Here is a 12,330-nt window from a genome sequence, read left to right as displayed (position 1 = left end):
GTATTTGTTATTTGTGTACAGGAATGTAATTGATTTTTGAGTATTAACTTTGTATCTACTATGTTGCTGAATTTGATTTTTCTAGGAGTCTTTTGGTGGAGTTTTTGGGGTCTTCTATTAAAGTATCATGTCATCTGCAAATAATGATAATTTAACTTTTTCATTTCCTGTTCTTATTCCTTTTCTCTCTCTGGTCTAGTTGCTCTGGCTAATGTTTCCAGAACTATATTGATCAGGAGTGGTGACAGTGGACATCGTTGTCTTATTCCTGATTTTAGAGTGCAAGCTTTCAACTTGTGTCTGCTTAGTATGATTTTGGATGTTTGTTCATCATAGATGACTTTTATCAGATTAAGATAAAGGCCTTTTATTCCCATTTTCTGTAAGATTTTTATCAAAAGATAACTTTGAATTTTGTCAAGTGCTTTTTCTGCATCTGCTGAAATAATCATTTGGTTTTTGTCTTTGGCTCTGTTAATATTACACTTATTGATTTGCATATGTTGAACCATCTTTGCATTCCTGAGATGAATCACAATTGGTTATGATGTATAATCATCTTGATGATTTGTTGCATTCTGTTTGGCAGTATTTTATTGAGGCTTTTTGCATCTATGTTCATTAAAGAGATTGACCTATAGGTCTCTTTTTTGGTTCAATCTTTCTCTGGTTTTAGTATTCTTGTAGTCAGAGGTTGTGAGGAGAACAATTAGAACCAGGACACAGAATTTATAATATTTTATGATGGTCAACCAGAGTTTAACACACAAAAGTGCAGGAAATAAATCTGTCCACAGCACTAAAGACATAGAATATTCAGCCAAGGGCCTGGATCCCACAGCAATGTCCTGCGTGAGTCCAGATGAAGATCCAGAGCTCATGACAGTGCCTCCCACAAGCCCAATTGGGGGTCTAGAGCCCACAAGAAGGACTCACCAGCCTCTTACGTATCTGCACTGGGAAGGCCCAAAGGTCAGCAGTGGAAGCTTCTAGTCTATGCCAGTAGGCTGAAGGAGCTGTGCTAATAAGTTGACGGTTCTACGCTAGAACTGAGAAGTCACGCTCAAGACAAAGACCCAAGGATAGCCTGAAAAGCACCACAGCCATCCTCAGCAACACAGAGGCCCTGAGCTCCTCTGACAAGAGTCGAGTACATGCCAGAAAGCCAGCATGACAAGTTGCTCCTGGAGGTTAAACAGTTACACATCTTCCCCTCTGAAGTCAGGAAGCAATGCTCGATGTAAGGACCAGAGCTGCCCCAAAGTAAGCCACAGCCACGCTAACCAACAAGGTCCCAAGCTCCTCTGATGACAGTGGTCAAAGTTACACTGGGGAAGCTAGTCATGACGAGCTCCTCCATGAGAACCGATGGCTCAAAGCAGTAACACTTAGAGAAATCCACAATGCCTCATCTCTTCTCCATGTCTCTATGCTGGCAACTTTCTTCAGGTAGAACATCTATGCTCAGCACCATACTGATTTAATTCAGATGTCATTAAGTTGACCGCCAGTTTTTAATCTATAACAAGTATCAAGTTGACCACTTGTATCTAATACTAGAATAACCAAATTCAGCAACATAGTGGATACAGTATCAAATCCATAACAAGTATTAAGTTGACCACCAGTTTTTAATCCATAACACGTATGTATGCTTTCAGGAATGACTTTAGGAGTATTGCTTCTCTTTCAATTTCATTAAAGTGTTAGAGGAGTAGTGACATTAGATCATCTCTGAATTTCTGTTAGAATTCAGCAACCAATCCGTCAATACTTGAGCATTTCTTTGTTGGTAGTTTTTTTTAAATTACTCCTTCAATTTCATTGACTGATATCAGGAAATTTAGAATTTTATACCTTCTTGATTCAGCTTTCATAATTCATGTGCATGTAGGAATCTGTCTATAACTTCTGAATTTTTCATCTTAGAGTATAGGTTCTCACAGTAAGTATTGATGAACTACTAGATTTCTGCAAGATCTATTGTGATTTTACCTTTTTCATTCCTAATTGCATGTATTTGAGTCTTTTCTTTCCTTTTTGGGATAAAGTTTGCTATTTTATTTAATCTTTCAAAGAACCAATTCAATTCATTGATTCCCTGTATTGTTTTCTGAGTCTCAGTTGCATTGATTTCTGCTCTAATCTTTATAATTTTTCTTCTCATACATGCTTTGGATTTAACTTGCTCTTCTTTTTCTAGAATGCTGAGCTTCAACATTAGAGTAGCCATTTGAACTTGCTCTGTTTCTCTATTGTGGGAATTCAGTGCTATAAATTTCTCATAGAACTCCTTTCATTGCATCCCATAAGTCTGATGTCATATTGTCTCGCTGTTTTTTGAATTAAGTGAATTTTGTTTTGACTTTATGTAGAAAAATTTATTGTTTTAGATTATTATCCTCAAAACCTAACATAAATTTTATTTAGCTAAATTGAAATCAATAACTTTGCTCTTTTCCCAAATAATACAAAGACTTAATCATGTTTTCATTCTGATGTCCCCTCCTGACTTTCTTGCTATTATTATCGAGGATTTTAATTCTTTGCTTGTTTTTAAGCTACCAGATTAGGCATGTTAACAACTGCTTATCTGGCAGTTATTAAGCTGCAAATCACAACTCAAAAGATTTCAAAATTTTACTGGTCCTTGAAATCCCAAACCATTGCTATGAACAGTTAGTAGTGTTTGGGGATGTGGATATCAGGCAACTTGAAAGCATATCTTCTTGGTTATATAAAGAGCCTTGCTGGTTGTTCAGGTTGCATATAATTCTGTGGTGTAAACAGTGCTTTGCTACCTTAGCTGAACAGCATTGGATGATCAAGAAGTTTGTAGTACTCTCACAACTGTGTTTAACAATTTGCCTAAGATTGAGTCTATAGTAGCAAAATGACCCATGTACTTCATACACTCCCTGGGTTCATCTGGTGGCACTTGTATGTCCAGTTTTTAAAGGACTCTGCTTGGAAAGCCACATAGCCCAGTATTCTGCCAATGATTTATCGGACGGGATAGAACCACGTGATCTCCAAGTTTGTTTTTAGCGCTAATGTAGGCTATGACTGTAGCTTCCTGGACCCGTTTTTTTAAAAATATTCAGATTAGATCCTGGGAGAACATGGCGGACAGACAACAGCAACTACCAGAGGCTCTCTGAAAGATTCGGCTCAGAGGCCAGAAACGATGCGGACTAGGGAGACACGAATCAGCAGCGATATGCTCTGCTGACTCAGGAACGAACTCGGCTGAGAGAATCCAATTTGGAATGCAGTCCTGGCACTAAAATAGGAACAGAAAAATCTCGGTGTAGAGGCTCGACCTCGCGCCATTGGAAACCGCGATCTGGGTTTCCCGACGTCCGGCGACTGGCTGCCTCCACAGTGGCTCGGCAAGGAGAGACGCGCCGAGCTCTAGGAGCGCCGAGCTCTGGGAACGGGAGAACGGAGTCGAAAAAAAAGGACGGACAGAGGCGTACACGAAAACTGACTGCTGGCGAGGTGAGTGAGAATCTGACCCCCCACCACAGTTCGACTCTAGCGGAAGTCTCTCTGGGCGCCATTCCCCTCTCGGACGGGATTGGAGAAAAGTGCCTGGCCTGAGTGACGCTGCTGGCGGACTCTCTAGGCTAGTCTAGCCTAACCCAGATCCCAGAGCCGGATGATGGCCCGGAGGAGCGACTGACTTCCGCGTAGGTTGCCTCCTCCGACTCCCTGGTGCGCAGCGGTGGGCGGGAACAACTAGCCAGCGCAATTTGATCAGGCTGTGGCTGACAGGCAGGGAAGCCGGGCCTCCTTTGTAAGATTGCATTTTATAAGGAACAAAAAATATGGGGAAGGGAAGCAACAAAAAAGGCTCCTCGGCCCCCAATCCTGAGAAACAGGCAATAATGGACACCGCACCAACATACATTAAACACCATATTGAGAGCCTCATAGACCAATTCAGGAATGAAGTTATCAATGATCTGAAGCTAGAAGTATGCAGAATAGTTAGAGAAATGCTAAACACCACCCAGGAAAAAACAGATGGTGGAATGGAAGAACAGAAAAAGAGGGGAGAATTGCTTGATGGAGAAAACAGAGAAAGCATTGAGTATGTGAAGCAGGTTCAAAGGGACTATCAAGAAATTAAGAAGTCTATACAAGACTGGCATAACAGCTTGAAAGAAACTAAGGACAGACTATCTGAACTGGAGGGCAGACTTGAAATATGGGAGAATGAAAGGAAAAACTTCTTAAAAATAGCAAAGAAACAAACAACAATAATACAAAGACAAGAAGATGATAAGAGGAGCCACAACGTAAGGATTAAGAACATAAAAGAAGAAATAGGGACACAAACAAGTGAATTACAAAAGCTACTCACAGAAATAATCCAGGAGAATTTTCCTAATTTAGCAAAAGGTAAAGATACTCAGATGTATGAGGCATACAGGACCCCAGCTACCTACAACCCTAACAGAGAAACACCCAGGCATATAATAATAAAAATCCCAGAAATTCAATACAAGAACAGAATATTAAAGGCTGTAAGAGACAAGAAACAGATCACTTACAAAGGAACACCCATCAGAATTACAGCAGATTTCTCTTCACAAACCATCAAATCACGAAGAGCATGGGGGGAAATAATTCAAGCTTTGAAGGATAATAATCTCCAGCCAAGATTGAGATATCCTGCACAACTGTCCCTGGAAATTGATGGAAAAACGAGGTGCTTCCAGGATAAAGAGGAACTGGGGGAATTTGCAACCACCAATTCAACTCTACAGAAAGTATTGCAGGATATTCTAAAAAAAGAAAAATACAAAGAACCCAGAAATAGTGGCAGGGAGGCCACAACGTATGGAGCAGAGAACAAAATGAAGAAGACAAACTGACAGCTACTGACAGAAAAAGAGCTCAACAGAAATGAGACAGAGAAGATTGGATGATAGGAACAGCTATTTTTGAGAAAATGACATCTTAATAGGTAATGCTGATTTAGTACCATCTTGTTTTGAAGTCTCATCTAGCTTTTGTTCTTCTGTCTCCAATGGTCTAACCAGGTTGTATCTTATTGGATTTTGTTTTGTACGTTAGTATAAGCAAAAACCTTTTAAAGACAAGGAGATTATACAGAGACCATTGTTCATTTTCTGTTAGTCAATTCCAAATACTCTATAATGCTGTCATTCTCTTAAATGGTTTTACATTGTTTTGATATACTTAATGCTACGGTATATGAAGTTGTACTCAAGGACTTCAGGGAGGGAGTCAATATGGTAACTATTTTTAAGTCGGAAATATCTGGTGGTGAAACACTATTCTGCTTAAAAGGTTATGTTTTGATCTGCCCTGTTTCGCTGTTATGCCCTTTTTTTTTCTTTTTCTCAATCTCCACTCCATTATATACTTTTTTATTGTTATCCATTTAATTAAAGGGAAAAATATAGCAGGATATAATATAGTAACCCACTTTGACTTTCTATTATCTCGATTTGAAGCCCTGTATTACTCTCACCATCTTGTTTTTGACTGAGGTTCCTCTATTCTGTTTTGCTGGATAGTATCAGGTTCGAAAGTTTAGGCATCAGCTGAGAAGATAATGAGATACATTATAACGCCCATTCTCGTTGACTTCTATCAACTTTTGAAGACCTACAATATCTCCAATGTTTTGGTTTTGTCGGTTTTATCCTTTACGGTTTTGTTCAATAGTATTACAACTAATGATATAGGCAATTCTATTAGAAATAGCGGGAGGCATTAGGGTAACCATTGTTGATCACCTTGTATTATATTTTTATATTATCTATTATATCCACCCTTTTGACTTGACCGACTCTGTTCTGTTATGTCACATTTGGTTTTACTCTCTTCCAAAAAAGCAATAAGAACAGTGGGAGCAATGAAACCCAAAATGTGTAATAGTCACTGTACAAAAGAGAGGAAAAGAAAATGCTCTAAACTATATAACTGCATGTTTATTTAAATGTATAAGACAGAAAATGATATCACAGAGTTCTATTGGATCATTGAACAGAACTGTTTGCAGTATCATTGTTGGAATGTCCACTCTACAAACTTTGATTCTGTGACTTGAACAATTATTTCTAAGATAGCAATATGTAATCTATTAACTAGTGATTTCCTACTGCGCATTTTTTTTCTTCTGTAAATCGGTAAAACTTGTACCCTTCACTGTTTTTTTTTTCTTTCTTTTCTTTTCTCGTTAAATAAAAATAAAAAAAAAAAAATATTCAGATTATTTCACAGGTATTTGCTTAAATCTGCAATCCATGTGGACATGAGAGGCATTAGGGTTTCTGATGTAGCTTGTCTTTGTGATACACACTGCATCTGTAGGAGGAGCGCTGCAATTTTGGCAGATGCCCTTTTTCAGTTTCCTGGTATGAAGCTGCCAGAATCCTCATTTCTCGGGTGGAAGAAGAGTGGCATTTAAATATGGCCACAGTGCTATTGCAAAGGTCCCGGGGCCCTTTCATAGATTTAGGTTTATGTCGTCATATGCTTGATGATGACATTTTTATCTAGAGCGTTCAGACATGACTTCTAAGATATACCAAGCACAGATTTTGGAGACCTCTGATTTCATGATAAAATTGTTAACTGGCACCATTGGGTTTGTTATTTTCAATAAATACAAGGAAAGGAAGTATTAAAATAACTTGCCCATGTGAGGGAGGAAATTAACATTTCCTAAAAAATTCTTTTCTAGTGAAGGAAGCCCGTCGCCCAGAGTGGAGCTACTGCATAACATCGACCCGTACTTTGTGGACCCCTCACCATGTAAGTCCCCTGGTCTCTGCTGTTTTGTCAAACTCCTGGCTGATGTAGTGTTACTGTCTACTGTCATTCTAGTCTGGCTTTGTCATTATCCATTTCGATTTTGGTAAAGGCAAACAGTTTTTCTAGACATACGTCCCACTGCTCTTGTTACAGCTTTGGTACCACTAGGACACCATGCCATGAAACGGTCTCTGGTTGACAAATCAAAGCCAGATTTTATGCTGGTTTCTACCACTTACAAGCTGTCCATCCCTTTTCACCTTAGGAATCATGTTATTGCCCGTCTGAGTGTGTGTGTGTGTGTGTGTGTGTGTGTGTGTGTGTGTATTACTGAGGGTTGAATCTAGGGCTTTCATACTGAACTGTATTCTTACCTGGGTATTTCAGAACCATCCTGCAGAAAATTTAGTGTCAAATAAGCCATGCTAGTTTCTAGGGTGCCGTGAGCGCCATCATCTGGTTGGTAGCTGGGTGCTACCCAGCTGCAGGGTCTCTCAGGTGTGATTTTCCTGGCCATCTTCGAAGTTGTTTAGCTTGAACTTGCTTGATGCCTGCATTAACCTGCAAAGAGCCCTATTCATTCCTTCAGGGCAAGAGGACATTCAATGTTCTCGGGTGGCGATGGGCCATAATGGTCCTATGTCAGTACCGTGCTGGCAGCCTTAGAGCCCAGCATGGGGAGTTTGCACCAGACCCTTTGTTCAGATCTCATGGTGATGCTTGTCTTGAGACTGATCATCTTTAGAAACCAGCACTCCTGCATGCCATGTGTCACATAATTCCCACATTCCCTCCTTCCTAGGCATGCTGCCATCCACAGCTCGGTTCTATTTACCTTGCCTTCCTCTCAGTCTGTGCTATACAGGTCACCAGAGTTGTCCCCTGATCTGAGTCCTACTCAGAGTTTCCCTCATGGAATTCTCAATGTGTTGCTGGACACTCAAGGCCAGCAGTGTTAAGTTCTTACCCAGCTGAACACTGTTTGTTATATTTACCATTTCCAAGCATGCAGATCATTATACTTTAAAGTTTTTATTAGTACTCTACATGTCTTTGGTGTATGATTATATTCAGCATAAGGAGCTGGCAAGTGTATGTAACACATCCTTCCCTTTCCTCTTCCCTTCCTCCTCCCTCCATCCCACGATCCTCTTTCTGTGTGTAAGAGATCAGTCTCCCTGTTTCTTGAGCATGCTTTGCCCAGGTTTAAAGTACCTTTTCCCTGTCTCACCACAATGTCTATCAAAACCTAGCCCAGAGTCCCTATCTGAATGGTTTCTAGAAGCCCCAGGAGAAGCAGCTGACCCCTCCTCTTTGCTTCACTTTGTCTGTGTCTCTGAAATACATCCAGCACATTTTTGGGTTTGTGTCTGCATTTCTCTGCTAAGCTAAGAGCTACTGCAAGTCAGGGTCTACAATGTCCTTATCTTTTTTATCCTCATAGTTCATACGAATACTCAGCACTTGGTGGACATTCAGTAGCGATGATGATGATGCAGTGGATAATTGGAGAGGGGCTGGAATGCAACAGAGATGAAAGTAGACATACTAAACCTGGAAAGAAAATGGCCTATTTGAATCGAAGTAAACTTACAGCAATGGGTCGTGTAAGAGTAGGATTTGAGGACTATAGAAGCAGCTTGTATGTTATTGCCTGGTGTGGTAGCTGCTAGCCATGTGTGCCTACTGCTCATGGAATGTGGCTCATTAAGGATTAAGATTTTCTCTAGGTCTGAGATATACATCCAGTTGGGTGTGATGTTGCATTCCTGTTATCCCAGCCATTTGAGAGGCCAAGCCAGAGGATCACAAGTTGAAACCCAACCTGGGCAATTTAGCAAGACCCTGTCTCACAATTAGAAAATTAACAGGTGGGGCCCCAGGAATGTAGCTCAGTGGTAAGGCCCCAGGTCCAATCCTTAGAACCACAAAAAGCCCCACCAACATGGAAAGTGTAACATCTACTTTATTATTTCTTTCCCAAGAGTTGGTTTTCTTCAGTTAATATGTGCACTGCCAAAGCTGGCTCTCTTCAGTCCATTAAGATCCAGTTCCTTCCAGGGGCTTTGGTGGATGTTGTGGTCTAAATTAGGGTGGAGATGTTTGGTTCTACCAGGTTCATGAGATTGATTCCTGACCACTTTGCTGTGAATGGTACAACACACACGGTAATGCCGCTTCACATAGAGGCATGGAAGCACGTAACTATCAAGGACACTCACTTCAGAAATGTCCCTGAATGGCAGCAGCCTCTACTGTGTTTCAGATGACGAACTTCTTAACAGCCTTTTCCTTGAGTATGTGCTGGATACTGTTCCTGCTGCAAATAGGCTGCCCACGACTGCAGCCCTTTTCAGTGCAACCACTGTCCCTTCTGTTTTTCATAATCTTGGAAAAGAGGACCCAAAAGAAGGGCAGCTAATTTTTAAGACTTTATTTTCATATATGATATATATCATAATATACTTTGGTATCAGAATATGTTTCATATAAGTTTTATATAATTTACATGAAACTTGTTGAAATGACAATAATTTTTAAGTTGCATGTATTATTAACAATTTATCTGTTTCTTTTTTATGTAGCTAGGAAAATTATGCAATTTAACATCACATTTCTATTGCTCTAGGTGAAAAGGAATTGTGTAAGAGGATCACAGATCTCTTGGTTACTATAAGGCTACATTAGTGATTCTTAAACTTCCCCTGTCTTTGCACGTCTGAGAGATGTGACAGATTCCGGATGTCTTAGAACCTCTGAGGACAGCTGGAAGACTGTAGTGGTTAGGTGGGGATGCTTGTTACAACTTCCAAGTAATTTAAAGCACAGCAGACCCAGCATACCAGTGCCCTCAAAGCATGCAGACTGTGCTGGACAGAGTGTGATGTCGACTGCCGTCACTTGCTGAGTTACACCTGCACACAGAAGCCTTGCGTTCCCTCACTCATTCAGCTGTACTTGGGCTTGGTATTAGGAGTGGAGCAGGGGGGAACCTTGTCCTTTTTGGCCATGGTGACCTGTTCACAGCAGATTCTCAGCATAACCTACTAGCATCATTGCTCTCTTCCCTAGAGTACTCCTAGCAAGAATAGCAAAGGTGAAAGATTCTTGAAGAATAAACAGGAGTAAGGGTGTGGAGCCCAAAACTGAGAACTCTCCTAGCTGTGCTCTGTGAATGTTAAGGACGTTTGCTTTTCTTAGATGCAGCATCCGCATGTTACTTGCTGTCATGAACTCAGGTATGCATCTGGCCTTCTTCTCACACTGCCATCTATGAACTCTTCCTCTTAGTGACCTTCCCCACCAGCTTAGGACCCTTGCTGATTCCTGTGTGTAATGAGAGATGCAGAACCACATTGCCTGTTCGTTCACACATGGAGTTGTCTCTGCTGTCAGTGCCTGTGGAGAGCAGGGTACTATCCATCCTCCTTTTGTCACAGCAGACACCGTGGGCCTCTTCTGTCCAGTCTTTGTGGTCATGTCAGTGTACTATAGTGGACAGAAAGAGGGCTGTCACTGAGCAAGGGTTCAGTGTTCCAAAACTCCAAAGCATGAAGCTTGGGGAGACATAATATGTAGATATATAACTCATTCCCATTTCTCTGCAATGAATATGTGTGTTTGGGAGAGGTTAAATCAAGCTCTAAGATATATACTGACAGATTTGAAATCATATTTATAGCTACATTTTACAAACATGTTCTAGAAGTCTAGGATTGGGACTCCCATGTGCTCAGCTTCTGCCCAGGACTTGATGGCCAATGGCACCATGGTGGGAGTCCATGTGGAGAGATGAGTAGCAATGCAGGAAAGCAGAGAGCAGGAGGGGCTGAGCCCATGGTTCAACTAACTCAGGGTTTTATGGGAGCTATAGCCTCTCATCCTAGCACAGGGTCCTGGTCAGCCTCGATTTCTAGGTTAGGCAGAGAGTACGCTAATGGACTGCCAGGTGCTCCAGCTTCTGCTGTCAGGTGCCAAGAGTGGTCATGCATAGCAGAATGGCCTTGTACATCCTGCAGAACTCCTTCCATTCTACCCATTCATGTTTCAGGAAGTTGCCTTTCTCTTGCTAAATCCCAAATAGGCCTAGAAGAAATCAAAGAAGCTTGAATATAGTCTATGCTATGGTCACTGCTCTGCAGGTCTGTTCCAGTCGGAGGAGCTGATGTGGACCTGGGTACTCATTAGCTTGCTTTCTCCAGTGCATACCAACTCCAACAGGGAGCGCTGAGATAGCCAACCAGGAGAAGCCGTGGCTGTTAAGTGTTGGAGCTAGAATTTAGAGCTTCCCAAAGCTGGACCTCACAGATAAATCATTTGTGACTGAGTCCAAGAGCCTCTTCAATTTTTTTTTTGTTTGTTTGTTTCGATTTGGTTTGGTTGGGTTTGGTTTTGTTTGTTAAGATAGGGTCTTGCTATGAGGGTCAACGGGCCTGAAACTGAGTATGTAGCCCAGGCTGTCCTTGAACTCATAGTGATCTTCTTGCCTCAGCCACTTGAGTACTGTAATTAGAGGCACGCACTGCCATGCCCAGCTCCTTCACTTTCTGTCCCATACTTGATTGATAGGAAAAGGAGACACAGACCTTAGTGATGGCAGGTTGAAGGGGACACCACTTTGCAGTGAGACTGAAAATGGGCACAGTAGTGACTCCTGCCTTGCTGGCCCCATCTGACCCTGGATGGTGGCCGCTTGCTTGTTGGGTCACAGTGACAGTGGCAGTAAGAGGAGCAGGCAGAATGTGGGGATAGGTGGTATCACCTCATGCAACATACAGAATTTGGGGTGTCAAATATGGATTTGACTGCAGCTTTGACTTATTTCCAAAGAGTCTGAGATAATTTCTTTTAGTTATCTGTTGTCACCTAAAAATGGGGACAGTTACAGGAATCTCCTGTCCAATCATCCACCTGTCACGAACAGCCAGCACTTATATTCGGGCTCCTGGGTTGTGGAGTGGCAAGGAAGCTTTTCTTTTCACTGCTTGTTTTCTCTAGTTTCAACATTTCGCAGTGAGCACATATCACTCCATGGTCAGAAGTTACAGCCCCAGTCTGAGCTGCAGAAGCAGCTGCGGGGCACTGAGGTGTCTGCTGCTGGAGGGTGGAGCCGTGCTGAGTGCCAGCCCGGCTGTTTTGCCTGCGCCCTGCGTCAGAGGCCAGTGTGTGACCACACTTCAGCTCTCAGACTCTGACTGTGGGTCGAGATTCTTTCTCTCTTTAAAGTAGAAGTTCGCTGGTCATAACATTAGTGGCATTTTGTATCTTTTCTCACCTCCCAACTGTTCTTGCTGGAGTCGCTCCCAGTCTACAAGCACAGAACATGAGCATGGCCAGAGCGTAAGCACGGCCAGAGTTCTTTCCGTCACTGTCAGGCTGATATGCCTGTCTGCCCTGGGCTGGGGGTCATGATCTGTTTGATGGTGAGGGCAGGCCCATTACCTCCCAGCCCATCCACAACACAGATCTCAGGTCCCAAGCAGAAGCTGCACTGTCCACCTTGGCTGTCATCCTGAGAAAATAAACCAACCCACT

The 12,330-nt window shown here is 42.0% G+C and overlaps 1 protein-coding gene across 1 annotated transcript in view; it reads left to right on the top strand.

Annotated features, from left to right (window-relative positions):
* Arsb (arylsulfatase B) overlaps window positions 1–12,330 on the top strand; it is a 199,435-nt gene that overhangs the window by 126,627 nt on the left and 60,478 nt on the right. The window contains exon 6 of the mRNA XM_003464404.5: window positions 6,725–6,795. Within this exon, the coding sequence (XP_003464452.1) occupies window positions 6,725–6,795 (71 nt within the window). The remainder of the gene's footprint in view (window positions 1–6,724; window positions 6,796–12,330) is intronic.

Source organism: Cavia porcellus, unplaced genomic scaffold, assembly GCF_034190915.1.
Source record: "Cavia porcellus strain 051 isolate PalLab524CR breed Dunkin Hartley unplaced genomic scaffold, mCavPor4.1 scaffold_11, whole genome shotgun sequence".
Classification (NCBI taxonomy): Eukaryota; Metazoa; Chordata; class Mammalia; order Rodentia; family Caviidae; genus Cavia; species Cavia porcellus.
The sequence above is the reverse complement of the archived record's forward strand: the minus strand, read 5'-3'. Positions and strand labels throughout refer to the sequence as shown.